The following is a 20,076-nucleotide window of genomic DNA, read 5'->3' on the forward strand; positions in this document are numbered from 1 at the left end:
TAACATTAAGGAAATCCCTTCATCAAACGTAAGGCTACTCTACAGACTATCGTTGCCGTTTAGTAAGTGTTTAATTTCGCGCTAGATTTTGACAAACAAAAGAGTAAAAACTGTCAAACACCGACAGAGTGCGAGTTGTCACGTGCTTAAGTTGCAGTAGATGTATGGGTAATGAAGTCCTTTGACTACTTTGGGCAATGAGTGTAGCCCAAAACGAACTTCATTACCCACAAATCCGTGCCACATGTAGTTTCAAAACAGGAAGTGAGATGAACACGCTGCTTGCAACGTAAATCAGAGTCTGAGCGAGCACATAAGGATATGAACCGATTTGTAACAAGTAAATCGATATAACGACCGGTTCATTTCAGTTTTATTCCGATACGGGGCTTCACATATCGATGTAGCCGTATCTTACACGTTAAAAACGGATACCGATATGTATCGGTTAATCTTTACACCCCTAATCTCCACACTTCATTGGTAGACTTCCAAGGGCCCTGACATTTAAAACGAGACATTGAGAACTTTGAAAAAGCACTGGTAGTTTACTTACAAGACGATTTATACAGACAGTATCTTCTCGAAGTTTAGCGTTTGCAGCCATCTTGAATTTAGTCACGATAAGTCGATCGACGAGTAAGAATGAACAGGTATGATAAGGGATCAGATTCAAAAAATAATTCCGTGGAAATGCATGGATTCCACTTGCTGCTACTGGAAGAAACTGTAATCCATGCATTTCCACAGAATTTTTTTTGGAATCTGATCCCTTATCATACCTGTTCATTCTTACTCATCGCTCGACTTATCGTGACTAAATTCAAGATGGCTGCAAACGCTAAACTTCGTGAAGGTACTGTCTGTATAAATCATCTTGTAAGTAAACTACCAGTGCTTTTTCAAAGTTCTCAATGTCTCGTTTTAAATGTCAGGGCCCTCGGAAGTCTACCAATGAAGTGTGAAGATACATTGAGCCTCGTAAATGGTGTAAAACAGTGATTTATTTGCATGGCTATGCCGATGCCGAGGCACCACCATTGACCGCCTTGTTGGTAGCATCGGCTAACTAGCACCAGATTTCGGAGTGCAGGGGACAAGCCGAGATGGGCTATGAGACATACGTTCACACTCGGTATCATGTTTCAAAACACTTTAGGTCAAAATCACACCGGAATTCTCCTTTAACAGACAAGACGCAATCTATCTGAATATCTGCAATCTAGCAATCTATCTGAAATAACACCTATTTGATTTGAAGCCCATTATACATGTAACATATTGTGTGTTAGTGTAGGCTAGCTTAAACTGTGTATGCTATGTTTAAACTGTATTGCTAGTTTAATGTCAGCATGTCGACTTTAAAGTCGACACGTCGAGATTAAAGTAGATGACATCTCAACTTTATTCTCGAAATGTCGAGTTTAATGTCGACATGGCGACTTTAAAGTCAACATGTCGAGTTTAATCTCGCCATGGCAAAAATATTTTTTTCTTCATGTGTGGCCCTAATACTCCGTCGTACCAGTATTCTACCATTGGGCCAAGTAGTGTGAAATAAATTAAAAAAAATAAAATAAAAGTAGAATTGCACATAGCAAGAAGCTGGTCTGAGGGCAGATCTGGCGTTGTGCTCATCTCACAGTTTTCACCATTTTTATCAAAAAATATTTTGAAAACAATCAATGGTATTATCTTAATATTCTGGCAAGTTTAAAATATGATGAAGGTCGAAAGTGGGCCAGAGGTGGCGATCCGATATCTGATCTCACTATGTGTTTGTGTTCCCAATTTGGTCTCCCTCACTTTCAAAATATCTCCTGCGCCTCTGGTTTTGGTGGTAGGCCTATATGGATAAATATGAATTCATGAATGTTTCATGGATGGATGTGCTGTGTGTGCACATACTGTATCTTCTTGAGCAGCTACCATGAGTTGACTTGTTACTAACTAATCCAACGGATCCAATGAGTTTCACTGTTTTATTTGTGTACAGCTACCATTAGTTGACTTGTTACTAACTAATCCAACGGATCCAATTAGTTTCACTGTTTTATTTTTGTACAGCTACCATGAGTTGACTTTTTACTAAACTAATCCAACGGATCCAATGAGTTTCACTGTTTTATTTGTGTACAGTGTATATTAAAATTGCACATGCTGGTAACTGGCTATATGCTACATGTGCATTGCCATGAGTTAGTCACTGTCATGGTGAAAAGACAATGACTGGTGTGAGCACGCCATTTATTTCTTGAGGTCAGTCTTAACTTCGCTATCAGTCTATGAAATGGACGGTTTGGTGAATCTCCATGCCTTTCTGATGCTAAAGTAGTGTGAAAATGTAGAAATGAAAAGTGTCGTCATATCATCTTCGGTGCTTTACATGGTATGTAGTCAATCTCCATTTTCCTTTGTCTAGTATGAGGGGACATGATGGGCTCTGGGTCTAATTAGCTCGTACTGTCTGTGGACCCTGAGACACTCCAGCAGTAGAGATTACATTGACGGGAAATGGCTACATGAGAAAAGGTAATTGGTAGGAGGGGAAGCATTCAGGTATGAAATCCTCAGGATTTTAGGATTGAAGGTCAGAACGGTGAGGATTTTAGAGAGAAAATAAAACAAGGGCAGCTTTAGAGAAGGAGAATAACTTAACTGGACGCGCTCAAGGGAAAAAACAAGAAAAGGAAGGTGGACTGGAGGCTTTTCCTCTTTCATGTAACTTTGAAATTAATAGGACTATGCTCATTTTATGCCACATTTCATATGCATTTTATATCGAAAATTTGAAGGCATACTATTAATTCAGACTTAGGAGCTACAACACTCAAAGTGTGTCACACCACACTGACATTACATATGACTGTGATTGATGCTGGAGGACATTGTAGCTTTCTAAAAATATTAGCAACCATGATTTTTTTGTGAGTTTGGTCTCTGCCTGAGCTATTTTATTTATGCATTCCATAATAGAAGAGCTTGTCTAGTGTGACCACCACAGGCCACCGTTATTATTGATCACTGCAGAATTGTAAATCATATCGCCCTCAGGCTAAATGGTCTCATCGGCTGCATGGCATCGAACTGCACCGGTTGAACGTCACGGGTGTGGTTACTGCTAAATCTGGCTGTACCTAAGGAAGCCTGCAGTAATAGGTACAGGAAGTACTGAGATAGAGATGCTTCCCTCTGTATGTGTGAAAAGTCTGATCAGTCTTTGGCACTCGGTGATTAGAACTAAGCCAAGAGGGAGATAGGAGCCTCTGGCCTGGAGTCAAGTTAGGGACCATGCTGCTGTGACCGTCAGTGGATTCTCTTTGCTGTAAGAGGTGACTGAGGGGGCCTGTAGCTTAAAGATACACTATGCAGGTTTAGGAATTTTTGGTGACTGTAGAGCTCCCTCTAGAGCTCTACAGAGACTTGTAACCGGAGGGTTGCCGGTTCAAACCCCGACCAGTAGGCACGGCTGAAGTGCCCTTGAGCAAGGGACCTAACCCCTCACTGCTCCCCGAGCGCTGCTGTTGTTGCAGGCAGCTCACTGCGCCGGGATTAGTGTGTGCTTCACCTCACTGTGTGTTCACTGTGTGCTGAGTGTGTTTCACTAATTCACGGACTGGGATAAATGCAGAGACCAAATTTCCCTCACGGGATCAAAAGAGTATATATACTATACTACTACTATACTAACAACCGGCAAAAACTATGTCCAAAGAGCTATATCTACTGACAAGGTAATGTTTCACGATTCTCGCAAGATTTGTCAGGCCACCGTTCTTGAAGTTGCATGGCTGGTTTTCCCAGTAGCGACCCTGGTAGCGACTAGCTATGTCTGTCTGTATAGCTATGCTAGATATGATTCACCTATTACAAGTTCGTTTACCATCAAATTGGCTTCGTAAAGGTGAAAATCTTGAATCTCTAGTGTACCTTTAATAAGTAAGTAGGATATGGATGTAAGCAGTCGACTACTGGTTAGGGCTTCGGGCTTGGAACCGAAGGGTTGCCGGTTTGATCCCCGACCATTGGGAATGGCTGAAGTGCCCTTGAGCAAGGCACCTAACCCCCTCACTGCTTCCTGAGTGCCACTGTAGCAAGGCAGCTCACTGCTCCGGGTTAGTTTGTGCTTCACCTTACTGTGTGTTCACTAATTCACGGATGGAATAAATGCAGAGACCAAATTCCTTGTATACGCAAGTATACTTGGCCTAGAAACCTAAATTACATTTACATATAGAAGGAGGAAGTATGCTATATCACACCAAAGATTTACATATAGCCCTGCTTGTACATACTGTATACATGTTTATATTTATGAAGTTTATGCTTTTTTTTTCACCAACTTGCAATGACATCTATAAACAATGTTTACAATAAAATGAAATAGCCTGAAAAAAAATACCAATATTATTGATAAACTAAAAAAAAATCACAGAATAGACTAATTACAAAAACTTTATATACAAACCGCGAATCAAGGACAAATGAATTACTCAGAAACAAGTCATGCTATATGTCGTAATGAAATGGTTGCAGACTGACAGCTACTCCACCTCTATGCTCTGCTGCCTCTGCTACACTCTGCCATGTTAAAGGGCACGTCTGGAAAGTTTTGATGCTGACAAATGGTAATTGTGGGTTCATACAATGTCAACAGAGATACTATATAGGCCATTTCAGCAAATGAACTGTCTGCTGGAGAAAAGTCACAGTTGCCGTTGGATAACTGAATGGATTAATGGGTTCAGATTCTGTGTCAGTGTTGTGTTTCGTGGTATATACTTCTGTACTTCTCCAGCTCAGACAATTTACTCCTTGGTGCTCCTTGACATGAGAAATTGGTCTTGGTATTTTTAAGTAGGTGTCAATTCACTTATTTAACTTTATTTGTATCTGAGTTAATTGTCAACAAAACATGAGCTATCTTCCATTTCTTGACAGCTATGTTGCTAAAGGTCGGTCCATTAGCTCTGATACTTTGACTTTATTTCCTGTGAAGGAGACACAGTTCACGTTCAAGCATCACTAAGTTTTATTTTGCTCCATCACTGGGCCAATGATTAGCACAGCTATCTTTTTGTTCGTGCCATTTGCCAATATGAATGGTGCTGTTTGTGCTAAACCACCAGTTGATAAATAACTGATGTGCTTTCACATTGCCATGAAAGGCTGTAGTAGAGTGTTTAAAAAATATGAAGTACTTCATGAATCTGTTAGTTGTCCCCTCAAGGAAAACTAAGTGTGATTAGTAAACTGGAACTTGATCGTTTCTCCAAGACACTGCTCGCTGTAGGTGTAGCTTGTGGAATTTAATACTGTTGGCCTTTTTTTTATTGATTATGGCAACATTAGCTACCGATAACACTCCAACCCAAGTGTAGCCCCACCTCATATATGTAGCCCCACCTCATTGCATTCAACTGTGCTGACCTGGTCCTTAAGTGCAATCCTCAGTGTGGTTCAGAGAAAGATGGTGAAACAGGGTTGTAATGGGAGATAATGTGTTATCATTGGGTTTAATGAGACTTGCACACTGGTAAAGGAATGTTATCGACAGACCCACATCAGAAGTGCCCTTTACCCATTGTGGGGATGTGTGTTCGCAGAATCGAGAATGTCTAGGTGTTAATAGGCATTGTTTTTTAGTGGGAAGTTTCTGATTCTTTAACTTAATACATATTATTTAAAATATTGCCTTACCTAGTGCTTTTCCATGTACAGTATAAACACATTATTAATGACATAAGAAGGAAACAACAAATGGGTAAGAAAGATGAAACACAAAAAAAAAATGCACACACACACAACAAATTGCAACTTTTTTGATGTTCATACTGATGAAATATTCATGAGCAATCTTCTCAACTACAATAGGCTCCATATTATGTTGGGGGCAAGTGAAGAGGATGGGGGGGGGGGGCTAGTATGTTTACATCGTCATAATGTCAATACCATGTAGGGAACAAAAGTGTCATTGTTTCACAGCACAGAAAGCGCTTTTCCTGGCAGCAATGGCTCCTCCGGCTATCTCGTGCCGAGCAAATCCCCACTGGGTAGGTTTCCATGGCAACAGCGGCTGAACTGATTTGGGTGCCATTTGATTTGTGATGGGGACACTGTGGGTCTCTCAGCACCAGCAGCCCGTGTGCGCTCTCTCCAGTCGTACTCATAATTAGGCTTTTGCTATAGTTGAAACTTATCTGGAGATGAAGGTGGTAAAGAGAACATACAGGCTGGGGGAAGATGCTAAAGTGTAGTCTTTTCATTCCACTTTCAGAGAAATGTTTGGCGCTGCTGGGAGCTAATCCCTGTTACCCTTGATTTATTTTCTGTGCCTTTCAGACAGACTTATCACAGTTAATATATTACTATAGTTTTAAGTGGAAAATTATCCCTCCTGATTGAGATTTGAACACTTTTGGAACAGGTTTGTACGTAAATGTTCTGAAAAAAAGCATGTATTTAACAGTTTTAGCTCTCTCAATTGTATTACTGTCACATTTCTTTGCACTGTCTATCACAACAAGGGGACAATTCTCAAATGGAGCTTTACCTCTATCCCTGGAATTACTTACTTAAATAACAGTTATGAATCAAAGACCTGCTTTGTGGGGCAGACACTAAGCCGGGCATAATCCCTGCCAAATGGTCTCACGATGAGCTCAACTAAGGAGTTTTTGTCCCTGCCAACAAGAAGGATGCATTTTAAATAGTCAAATGTTTACTGACTCTGTCAGGTCTTTTAACGGAATTTTGGATTTGTGTTTTTTTTCTCGCTTTTGAGAGTTGAACTGTTTTTGTAAGAAAAAAAGCCTAAAAGTCTAATGTTCATCATGCTTTCCTCCAATACTATGTTGTTTGTATAGGCCTAGTTGGTTCAAAGATGGCCCAATCCTTTTTGATTCTTACTAAATAACCATACCAGCAGTGGAACACAGTTTGCGACTATGAGTGTGTAAATGTCATAATTAATTATTTTGTTTTTAAGATGTGAAGATACTGAAGTATAAAAGTGCTGCTGAAGTGCTTGGAGCAGGCACCTAGTAACCTAGATCTTTCTTCACATGGAAGGAGGTTGAGGCTTTATTATGCTTTGTCCCTTAAGGAGGTAGCGAGAGGAATTAGGGCATGCTAAGCAAAGCTCCAGAGAGCCATATAGATATGTTTATGCCAATATTTGCACAGGGAAAGCTCTTTTCCCACCGCCTCTTCACACCAGAGGTGTCTGTCTCCAGATTGGGAAGGAACATTTATACCATAAGAATAGGCAGCACCAGTGAAGATGTTAGACATTTTTCAAAAGAAACATTTATACCACAAGAATAGGCACCATAAGAATAGGCAGCACCAGTGAAGATTGTAGCCAATATTCGATTACAAATGAAAACAAAAGCTCAGTTCTTCACCTCTTTTGAGTGTGTGTTTTTTGGTTGTTCACACACACACACACACACACACACACACACACACACACACACACACACACAAATAATAGCATATAAGCAAGGCATGGCCTATGAAGTGCTGAGTTAACCACAGAGATCAATCAATTTGGTTTGTGTTTTTTGCTCATAAAAAACAAGCTAATCTGTGTAATTAAGCTAGCTGGGTAATTAAGAACATGTATGTGAAACAAGAGTTTCACATGCACAGGTCTAGTCATTCGTCACTAACAAAACATACAAATGCTTACGTTGTGTTTCCTTTTCCCTTTTTTTCCTCCCCTGTCCTTGGTAGTTCTTTAACAGAGATGTTGGCAGGGCAAGACCCCCCAAGACCTAGGGCCCTATCATGACATTCTAAAGTGCATCGTCACTCGTCAAAAGTCTATTCAAATTTAGTAGGATGTCCAGTTCACATTGGGAGGGGTTTCGTTATCAAACGTGGAGCGCATGGTGCAACAAGGTGTTCCTAGGTTTTTTAATCAGTCATATGGGTGTGTTTGGGGCGTAACATCATTTTAAACCAATGAGAATGACATCGGTCATTCCCTTTAACGGCGCAAAGCGCGATATGTCAAATAAATGCATCGGTATTTTGGCATTCAACGGCGCATTTGAAGGAGGCTGCTTGCGAGATAGTATGGAATAGTCATTCTTAAACCATGCTTTACTAAAACCTAGCATAGCCTTCACGCATTTGCACTCGTCTATTATTTGAACTCATTGGCAAAGTGAAACTAACTTCACCAAGGAGTCAGTCAACGACAAGACAGTTATATGCAGTTACTTTCACTATTGACTGACAATGGGTTACCACCGAAAACATAGGCTGGAAAAAGCAACACTTACCCTAATATTGCTCAAATGACTGAATAAAACAAAATTTATCCTGCAGAGGAGTTGCTTATATCTCGTGACAGTGCGTCTTCAGCTGTGCTCCATACCCCCCAAGACCTAGTCTCTGATGAGAGATCCTTAAGCACAGCTACCACCCAGATGCACTTCACATGTACAGTTGTAGTCTCTTTAAAGCATACTAAATTAAGGAAACAGTCCATAGAAACAGTTCACATTTTGCGTTTTCAGAACAGGCAGCAGATGTGAAATGTTATTTTTCAGTATTGGTATGTGGGGTAACAACGGAAGAGTTACTTCTAGGCTACTAGCACAAGAACAAACACATTTTTCTGTGGTCCTTATAGCATCATTTCGTAAGGACGCAAAGAACATAATAATTATATATCAGATACAAGCATAGCTGATATTACCCTTCATACATAAAGTTCACAAAGTAAGAAGGCCTTCCAGCATGCTGTATACTGGGCTATATGTTGCCAACACTTATGCCAGCAGGGTGCTTACAGTGGCAGAGTAATTCATAGGCCCTCTCTATATTCCATATTTCTCTATGTTTTTTCAATGTCCTTTTTGTGGCTTCATTCTTTCTCAAATGAATACATCTTCTTCAGAGTTTGTCCTGAATGTTACGTAAGTGTGTCATTGTAATTACATTATGTGCAGCATCGTTTCAAAGAGTGTTTAAAGTGAGAAAAGAAAGTACATGATGCACACATCTTTTTCTTCTTCTTTTATTTGTATTTTTTGACTAATCTCGTGGGGTTTGCTGCTTTTTTACCGAGCCTTTGTGTGAGTCATATGAAACAGATTTAAAGTCCGAGGGATTTCTCTTTTCTGTGAGGATAGGTTAGACTAGGAAGTTGTATATATCCGATGAGCTGGAACCCCAGATTGTATAGAGAGACTCATGTCCTTGAGGGATAACTGGAGTCGTTTGTGCAGGTCAGCAGGAGGATGAGGACACAGGAAACTCAGGGTAGATGTTAAACTGAATCAGCGGATGTTAGTCATAGGGTTGATTGTGTAGTGAATCAGTAGATTTTACAAAGGATTTATCACTTTAATCATTTGCAATTACCAGAGGTCAGCATATTATTGGAGTGTGTACATTTTATGACTTGTTCTGAAAAAACTTCAGGCACCAAGGTACCAACAATTGGCCTTTTGTCTAACAGAGTGTGAGTGAGGCTATATCTTTCAGCGGAGCAACTTTGGTGTCTCAGTATTGAGGTCTGTTTAAAATGTATGAGCTCTTGTCTTTTATGGACTTCAGGGATTTCTTGTGTAAATGCCAATGTTTTCAAGCCTATTCAGAAACTATCAGCGAGCAAGAACAATCCATCCTGAGTAGTAAGACACAGAGAGAGAGAGAGAGAGAGAGAGAAAAAGAGAAAGAGAGAGAGAGACTTTTCAAAATGATAGTTGCTCTATCCTTTACAGAGGTATTGTGTAACGATTTTCACCAAGACACCAAGAGCAGAGGTAGGATCTGGACCATCAAATGTCCTGTAGGTCATAGGGAAGGAAAGAGGAGAAAAATGACTATGCATAGCACAAGTAGATACACTACTCTATGTTCCCTTCATTCTCTGGGAAGCATCACAAAATGTCTGGTGACTGTGAAGGCAACATTTGTGAAGGATCACTGGTTTACTTTCGGAGCCCTCTGAGAGGGACTCGGCTCATCCAGGAGAGTTACTCAGATTAGCGGCTCAAATGTCAGCATTTAATACGGCTGTAAAGGACTGCTGTGGTGACCTCACAGGAAATTAAGCACACATTACCTTGACAACAGCACTTCACAAAAAGACCCTGTTAGAAACAGAAAACCTCTTCTCCATGAGCAAGCTGCCATGATTATCACGTGATACACATGGCAATATACTCACGGAGGAACCGTTTCCTGCTAAAGCGTTCATTTTTTTTTGCCCAGTAGTACTAGCAAAAGCCAGTCAGTAAAACATTTACATTTAAAGAATATTTCAATGTAAATGTTTTCACATCATTTTAATAGAATTTATCTTAATTGCTTGTCATTGATTGCCTGATGAAACAGAAAGGCCTTGACTACAAACATGAGAGCAAACACTGGTGTTGGTCTGAATTGTTTATGTTTTTTAAGGCTGTTGCTCCCAATCGGGCAGCCTGCCAGAGTAGGCCAAACCTTGCGGGGCTTTGCCGAGCAGACACACAATTTAGAGTCAGTGACAGTACTCAGGCAGAGGTCATCCTAGTGATCATACTGAACAACTCATCTCAGATATGGAAAACCAACATCACCTCGACCGCAACTGAGTCTCTTCCTCAGAGTTCTTTGAGCCATATGAGAAACTATTTTGGCCCCATTTTTACTGTAGTATTTCACTTCATAAACCAATTGTTTGTCCAAACACTTTAACCATTATGTTATCCTTGGGCTATTCTTTGACACTGGTATTTAGTTTGTGGAAGTCAAACAAAACCCTAGTCTGTGTTTCCACGTGTTCGAACTGATGAAGTTAACAGTCCATTCTGTCTCTGGTTGCAAAACCAGTTTTCCAGCTGTTACACACAGTTATCCTTTTTTCCATCGGCACTCTCTCTGCTCACTGAAGCCCGACTCTAGTATGACCAAATGATTGACCCTGCATGTTCTCCCACCTGTATGTGTTTGTAGTCTTCCTGTGCTCCTGGCTGGCTGGGGCTTTAGAGGAACCTCTGCTGCTCAGTCCCCAGCGACACCCGTCTGAATTAAACAAAGGCTGGGTGATGCTGAGGTCATAGGATTGAACAGCGCACATGGTTATTGCAGTTTTTCAAGGTAGATGGTCTTAAAAATCAGCACAATGGAGGAATTATTCACCAAAGGTATCAATAAAAGTTAAATAGGCAGATAAGAGATTAATCATGGATATGGATAATATGTGTATGGTATATTGCACAGTTTATGCGCATATTTAAAATAAATAAATAAATAAATACCTGGATATACAGCCCACAGAGACTTAACAAATCATCTGTTCACATTCAAGTTCAGTATGTAAAATTGTCATTGAACAATTACTGAACATCACTATAATCAAATCCAACCCCTAACCTTAACCTTAACCGTAACGTGTAGATACCAGAGTGTCATAATATCTGATAATCTGACCATCTGTAAATAGTCTGTGGGCAGGCAATCCAGGTAAAGTGCAACCAAAAATAGAGATAGTTATCTTCCAAATAGAGTTCCAATCTATTAGGTCCATTCCACTTACATAATAATATTCAGCCAAAAAGCAATAGCCTGATTATCAGCGACAATCTCTGCAGGTCTGACACTGGATTATGGGTGGCAGTGTCATATACAGTAGTGAGGTCCCCAGGCTGCAATCACACGGATTACCTCTGGGATTAAGGGCCTGGGATGCTATTCCAGATTTCACATGGAAGACATAGCACTCTTATTCCCCCCACTGCCTCTTCTATTGGTGTGTGAGTCATTGCCCTGGAGTGGAATATGAGGCAATCTGATGATGAACAGTGCATGATGAAGTATCTGATGTGCACCTCAAGAGAGGACGTCCCAAGACAGTCAGAGGAATCCATCTATCACTCAAAATGTTTAGTTACTCTGACAAAATTAAAGGATTGCCATAAAATGAGATGAATTGATGTATTATGTTGTAGTTTATATAAATATGTGCAAATTTGTTGACATTTCTGTAATGGATGTAACTAACCAGAAGCAATGCAGTTGCCATAACATTAACATTTATAACTCACATTTCTAGTTTGGCCAATGCAACTTACAATGAGTATACAGAGTTGACATAAAGGGCCCTATTGTCGTAGTCTAAAGTGCATGGTCACTAGTCAGAAGCGTATTAAAATATACTAGTAGGATGTCCAGTCCGCATTGGGAGTGTTTTCATTATCAAACGTCGGGCGGATGACGCAACAAGGCGTTCCTAGGTTTCTTTATCAGTCATGGGTGTGTTTTGGGCGTAGCATCATTTATAAAAAATGTAAATGTAAATCAAATGTAAATCAGGTTTATCGGCCAAGTATACTTGTGTATACAAGGAATTTGGTCTCTGCATTTATCCCATCCATACATAATGCTTGTGTTGCCATTGCTTCATGCTCCCTGACCTTTTGAAGAACTCTTTGTTCATGCGTTGGGGAATGGGGAGTGTATTTGATGTAGGTTATTATCCCACAGCTTGACAGCTCTACAGGTATTATGTATAATCCATGATACAGGGCAAGCCAATAGGTGATGCTGTGATGGATTTGGAGAGATACCGCATGCCGGTTAAACCTCTGGGCTTACTGAAGCACTATATATGCCCTGGTGACATACTGTATTGCCAGAGAGAAAAGACTTTGGTACCATCTGATCTGGGAACAGTTGGGTCACAGATGGGATAGAGACATTTCTCAAAGTCTCCTGAGAGAGATTGTACAGAAAACTATGTAAACTTGCAATCTCATGCAAGTAATATGTCATGTTAGGTCTGCAAGTCTGTATTATACATAGTTCATTAGTAGGCAGAATATAAAAGAACAAAAGTGATTACTAACCCCTTCCATTCTGCTGGCTAACTCTGTTTTTAGACTGGTAAATATTATTATGTTTATTATATCTATTACAAGATAATTACTTTAAATCTAAACATCACACACAGGGAAAAAATGTTTGGTGTCCTGAGGAAGTCTTCTTTTAAATTGTGCATCCTTGGCCTCCTTTAACCAAATGTAAAACCCTTACCAGATTGTACATCCTCATGGAATTCTGTTCCATATGTCGAGGCAGGGAAACCAGCGGAGGTTTTGTGTGTGAAGCAGTCAACTGGAAATGGTTTCAAATGAGGTTTCAAAAGAAGATGTGAATCTGGGTCAAGCTATGTCCTGGCCATAATTACGGTTCACTATCAAATGTTTGACTGAGTCTGGATAAGGGGATTAAAATCTGCCTCACATAATATATTCCATAGTGTGCCATGAAGGTGATAAAAGGTCGATCACTAAAATTGATGAAAATTGCCCACAGTGTTTTCTTTGTTGCATAACTGAAAATAAAAGACTGTCATGTACAGAAGTGTGCTGTAGACTTGCGGAGACTATGCAGCAGTACTAACGAGCTGGCACTTTAGAGAGAGAATATCTCCTCTAAAATGGGCATAAATAATATTTAAAAGAGTTTCATATGCAAATGGCACAGCAGAAGGTGTGATCCGGGGTCAGTGAAATAATTAACGGTGCCTCCTGTGTTACCAAAGGAAATCTTGGCGTCTGTGTTCCTCTAAAGACAGGGCTGGCTTCATCGTGGGTGCAAACGCTCCTCTGATGCCGAAGCCTCTGATGATGGCGCTGGGGGCAAATTAATGCAGATGAAGGCCATTTTCATGGAAGCAAAATGACAGTTGACTATACGGAACCGCACCAGGCACAGGTCTACCCCAGAACTGGGCCCAATTAGAGCACACTTACAGGAGAAATCTGGCCGATTTTTACATGGATCTTGATCGCTAGACGTCGTCTTCGAGTACTGTCGATAGGGAAAAAAACGACCAAAATCGGTGCTACCGAACTGGAATAGCTGCAGTTATTGGCCAGTGCTCCCAGTGAGCTATAATGATAGGTCTGGGGTCATCATCTACATGCGGTCTTAACAGCCTCAAAATGTCATTAAAAGTTCTGTGCAACATGAACAGGGTCCTTACGTGACAAAACGATGCGTTTTCAACTCATTAATTGTGAAGAAACTGTTTGAATTCAAAGTTTGTCCTGTCACATACCATCATTTTTTTTTTCCTTATCGAGAGTACTCGGCGAGGTCTAGCGATCAAGATCAATGTAAAAATCGGCCGGATTTCTCCGTTTACTTAAACTGGCAGACTTCAAAAACTGCCTGAGTTGTTTTACTCCATCAGTAATTTCAGATATACACACAGGATAAGTATTACATTCATAGTGCTATAGGTAGGGGATTTCCCACAGTCCCACAGTGGCTAATCAATAACCAGGCCTATTTTCCATTAAAAACAAAAAACAACAAAGCAACCTTTGTGGGCAAACAACAGCATCAACAGAGCAGCTTTCGAGAGCATTTCACTGGGGTTATCAAGCAGGCACCTTCCTTCATTGGTGCTTCATTGAATTAGGCCCACAACACCTCCAGCAGGCTCAGCAGTGGTGTTTGGTGTCCCAGACCCATCCCCTTTCACATTCATGATGGGTTCTTTACCAACAAATTCCTGATATAACTAACCGCACAGCAGCATGCAGTTGTCTGAGACCACTAAACAGGACAGCTAATGTAGCTATATTGAGTGGACTGAAACAGAGATACTGGAATCACCATGCTAGTTGACACACTGAAAATTGTGCCCTATAACCGATGGTTCTAATGGCTCATCATTTGATTAAGAGACAAACACGGAAGCCGTGGGTGTCATATTTCTTTCCCCTGGTGATTGGTGAAAGGCTGTAAGCTCTGTAATGGCCTCATTCTCAGCGGTTGCGTTGCCGTCCACCTTTAGCTGTAGCTGCTGTTTGGGTTTGTGTGGTTAAAATGACAACAACGTGAACAATAAGCTATCAGACAATGACCACTCTCTCCTTGTGGCAGCCGTAGCTAATGAACTGAACCAAATTAACTGAACCTGAGCTTGAGGTGCTCAGACTGCCACTTGAAGATGCTTGCAGCTTCCTTAATTCTGCAAATGCGATTTCTAAAAAAAAAAAAAACATCTTTCAAACAAGCAGTGAGTAACCAAGGCATTAACTGAATAAGTAAACAATGTGATAGGCCTCTTCTCATCAAGCATGGCTGTGTTAAACTTACGTTAAAGTCTAAAATGTTACTGAGCTAGACTTCAGAAATGATTGTGTCAGCCTAATTTATGATGCAGACTAAGGAAGGAGGTATTTTTTAAATAGGCACAAAAAGACAAAGCAAAGCAGAAACGACCCATTGCCTGGCACTAATCTTACTGACAGGAGCTTCTGTTTGATTTCCTCCTCAAGATGAGTGTGATCAGGCTTTATACTGCTCCCTGAAGAGAAAGAAAATATGCAAAATGTATTTCATAACAAAATATGCAAACTGTACTTCATACATTTGACAGTTCTGTCAGATGACACTCCAGGTATTTACTTTGTGTGGTAGACAAGAACTGCCGTTTTGTTATAACTGATTGGATATGTATGATTCTCATAACATAACATGATATGTTGTCTATGTACAGATTAAAGTGTAGTTTATATACTGGCATACTACATGAAATATATTATTTCACTGAATCTCTTAAAAAGGCAACGTTATAGCAGTCAGTCTGGAGGGGCTTTCAAAGGCAAAAAAGAAGATAAAAAAATCACAGTGAGGGCTATTGGCATTGAGTGGTGTGGTGTGTTTTTGTGTGGTTTTGTAACTCAATCGATATTTCACAATACAGGACGCCATCATACATTTTCAGCCGTTCAATGCACACACCGGTACATGGCCAGGTGTAAACCTTAAAAGCTCTCAATAGTCATTTGGCCCATGGATTCTAATCTCTTTTTTTTTGCTGTCTTTTTAGGTGCTACCTGTTGGATGGAAAATCGAAAGGAGCATGGTTGAACCGCTCTAGTATCATATACGCAGGGACTGACAAATGGTCAGGAGATCCTCGCGTGTCCATCGTAACAAGTGTTGGGGACAAACATGAATATAGCCTTCAGATACAAAAAGTGGATGTAACGGACGACGGCCTGTATACCTGCTCGATCCAGAGTAAGCGCAACATACAGCCCAAGCACATTCAGTTAACTGTAAGAGGTAAGGTTGAATTTCAATCTCATTATTAGGTTTTTCTGCAAGGCTTTTCAGATGATCCCTATGAAATGTTTTTTTTTCATATCAAGCACAGTTGTGGATAACAGAATTATAATACGATTGTAGGAAATATATAACTTCTGAGCGTTATTGAAAGATTCTACCTTGTATTAAAATGACTAAGGAACTCATAAGGGTTTTATTATGCATTGTATATTGTAGATTTAGGGTTATGTATTACAGTTTATATAATGCATTTAGTATGCCAATATTATCAGCAAATAAAATAGCTGTATTTGATTGTTGATAAAATACAGTATAATGTGCAGTAAACATCACAACACTTTACTGGATCCGTTTTTTCTTCTTCCTCCAAGTTATTCAATTCAGGGATTTTTTCCAGTTGATCGCACGATTACAAAGAGTGCTATGCAGTAAAATTCAGGTTGACAGCCATGTTTATATACATTGATTGGATTCATTATATCATACTCTGTGTTGACTGCTGCACATGGTGTCCTCTGGTTATAAGCCTTTTCCCTTTCCTGTCCCAACAACTGCTTTTGCAGTGTTTGTTTTTATAAAGGCATGCTAAAAGGCCTTGCAACAGGGTTTTTTATTTTCATTTTATTTCTGTGGGCATGGTAAATGGTCGTGACCTTACAACAGTGTTTTTAAAGAGAATTGTGACTGTTCTGCCTGTATGTTTTTAATTTCTCACCCATCAAATTTGACCCAGATACCTTTGAAAAGGAATCTCTGAAAACTCTTTTTTAATAGGGCCTCCTACAGAGATAGGATTATGCAACGTGCTGCACTTGACCTACTGTACATAGAACCCTCTATGATAAGCACTTTCCGTGAGTCGCATTCAAACTCAAATGTCTATATTTAATGCTTATGAATGCGTTTGCTTTAGGCATAATTTAGAGGTTGGGAGATGTGCCTCAAATGAAGGCAGCTACAATGATCTCTAAAGCCTGTGATCCCTAAAGCATGTGATACCATGTGAGAGCTGTATGTCCGATGTCTGATGTGCTTTACAATTATTAACATATACATAAAGTACATCAAGTCAATGAAGCAATTATGAGGATTCAAAATCCAACATGGACAATGAGTTTGGACATCTGAGGTGATTTCATGTAGAAATGTTTACACCTATACTTTCAATTCTGTTAGAATGTGGAACAGTGAGGTATATGAAAACCATCTGGAGTAGTCTACGCACACACACACACACAAACAATAACACCACCTCAGCTCCAACTAATTGTTTACTCTTGAAAACTATTTTTTATTCATTTCATTTCATTTACCTTTGGTGCACTATAGATAAAAATCTTATTATCTTGCCCAATCTTGTGTGTGTGTCTGGCTTGTTTGCTTGTCTTGCCACACATCAGATGTAAACAATGCAGTATTGAAAATATACCACTGTGACAGACACATTATGAGTCTGAATCTCAAATGATATCATTGTTTACCATCAACGGCCTGGCTACAGCCGGAGACCAACTTATGAACATATTATTCAGTGCACACAGGCCTATGAAATGATTTGAGATCAAATAGCTTGGCTGGGACCTGTAGAGAACCAGATGGGGAGCAAGCGTAGGTGTCAGAGTGAATGATTGAGAGAGAGGGAGAGAGGGATGCAGGGTTTAAGTGCTCAAGCCTCGTTAAGACACGCTGCCTTCTGAACTCTGTCCTGGAGAAAACATTTCAATCCTGATCTCTGCTGCCCACGGAGTTCTCTTCTGACCACAAGCTCTCCTTTCACTTCAGAAGGTTCTGGAAGTCCAGTGTGTATACTTTAGATAGCATCGGTTGGATATCTAACCCGTACAATCATGCCAAGAATCATCCCATCAAATAAGTGTTTTTTTGTTTTGTTTCTTTATCTATACCTTGGACATCGCATACAATGAAGCCAGACCAAAAAACTAATTTATTTCAGATATTGCAATTTCCTAAATTCATTCAACCTTTATTTATTCTCGGAGGGTCATTGAGGGAAGCCCTCATTTTCAATGAAGCCTGTATGTATAAATAAGGTGTAGGCTAATATCAGACCATTTCCCTGTCTGCTATTGTTGTTTTTAGACCAGAATCAGACGCAAAGCAAAGGCCAGTACAGTAGACCAGTATACAGTTCTGAAAAAGTTAAGCGACCACTGCACATTTTTCTGATGTCATCCTAGGGTTGCTGAGTGACATTCGAAAGAGCTAATGGTCATATTCAAAATTAAGAGACCGCTCATCAACTCATTCAAATGTCACTCAGCAACCGTAGGATGACATCAGAAAAATGAGCAGTGGTCACTTAAATTTTTCCAGAGCTGTATTATTATTCCTTAATGGTGTTAATGTAGAAACTACATGATACTTTGTGGTATTACTTTATGAATGAAATAGCAATGCCTGTAGCATCCACTATGCTTTTTGGAATTAATTCAAGCGGAAGTCAACTGGAGTCATCGGCATGGCACTGGATGACACTGGAGTGAGTGAGTCACGATTGCTGATAAATCACAGGCACGTCCATGACAAGTGGTCGCATTGAGGAAATGGTAAATGGTCTTTTTTGCTGGCAGTGGTCCATCACTTGCTAATGTGGAATGTACTTTTACCATATAAATCGCTACTTCAAAAAGGAGTCTGGTTCGTGGGTGCATTTGCTTTGCCAGACTCTACAGTTGAGCGTGATTACCAGACGTTGTTGAAATAATTTTGTAAAAGGGAAACAAGGATGTGCCTTTTAGTCTTTTCTTTTAAACCCAATTCATCTTGTGATTTATGGGGAGATATGGGCCCAGCTCATGTTAGTATATGCTAAAGAAGAGCTATTCAGCTAGAATCACTAAAGACCATTCATCCATTTGACTATGTGTGGGTGCAAGCACATACCAAATTCTCCGTAAACCCTACCATTGCAGAGTTTAACAGAATATCTCTGCATTCATGTTGTTGATATATAAATGAGAGCAAACCTGATATAGTGAAACACACAAGGCCTCATAACATTATGTAAGTTTATTATGAAATGTGCAACAAGAAAAGTGATTCAAATGTGGGCATTATTGCATATTTTCGGACAAATCTCCTAAAATGATATAAAATGAATTTGAGGGAATTAGAAGTTTAATCCTAGCTTGAGCAGACCCTCACAGAGTGCCTGTAATGCAGTTAGGAGTGCAGTTGCCCTTGTGTTTCACTTGGATGGGCGTTTTGGAACTTTTGAAAACATTACACAGGGCATAATACTCCTTCCTCCAGTGCATTACACAGGGCATAATACTCCTTCCTCCAGTGCATTACACAGGGCATAATACTCCTTCCTCCAGTGCATTACACAGGGCATAATACTCCTTCCTCCAGTGCATGACACAGGGCATAATACTCCTTCCTCCAGTGCATTACACAGGGCAGATCATGCAGCAGTGCTAGATTTCCCAAATGGTGAGGGGCAGACAACAAATATGATGTCAGATTCTGTGTTTTTAGACTTTGGGGTGGTCATGAGCTGGTATCAGAACTGTATACAGGAATAATTGGCTACATTTTGTAGCACTCTTTGTTACCTGGCTGCTGCAAAACGTATTGGATTGAGCCTGTCTTCCTGTATAAAAGATCCTCTTTCAAATGCTTGAAAGCGAGACAGTCTAGTTGTGTGGAGTTTCCTTTTGGAGTTATATTTCCACCGCATATTTGATTTATAGTTGACTGTAAATAAAAAGACAGATTGCATTGATGAGTGTAAGGTGAAGTGCATCATAACAGACTTTTATACTAATCTCGCAGATGCCAGGCTAGTGACAGGCTCCATCAAGCTTTGTGATCCTTGGCCTCTTCATATTTACAAATAATTTACCATAAGCCATTGGAATCATTTAGACAATCAGATGTTTAAGTGGTCTTGATGGGTTCAGTGAGTTGCACTTGATGGTAGTCATAAACATTTAAGCTAATTGGTGTGATATCCATTAA

At 40.0% G+C, this 20,076-nt stretch overlaps 1 protein-coding gene across 1 annotated transcript in view; it reads left to right on the plus strand.

Moving 5' to 3' along the window:
- negr1 (neuronal growth regulator 1) overlaps positions 1–20,076 on the plus strand; it is a 113,689-nt gene that overhangs the window by 19,805 nt on the left and 73,808 nt on the right. The window contains exon 2 of the mRNA XM_076276563.1: positions 15,851–16,089. Within this exon, the coding sequence (XP_076132678.1) occupies positions 15,851–16,089 (239 nt within the window). The remainder of the gene's footprint in view (positions 1–15,850; positions 16,090–20,076) is intronic.

Source organism: Alosa pseudoharengus, unplaced genomic scaffold, assembly GCF_046254945.1.
Source record: "Alosa pseudoharengus isolate Yale_2024_CS ecotype anadromous, Long Island Sound unplaced genomic scaffold, YU_APseudo_1.1 YU_APseudo_1.1_scf_11, whole genome shotgun sequence".
Lineage (NCBI taxonomy): Eukaryota > Metazoa > Chordata > Actinopteri > Clupeiformes > Clupeidae > Alosa > Alosa pseudoharengus.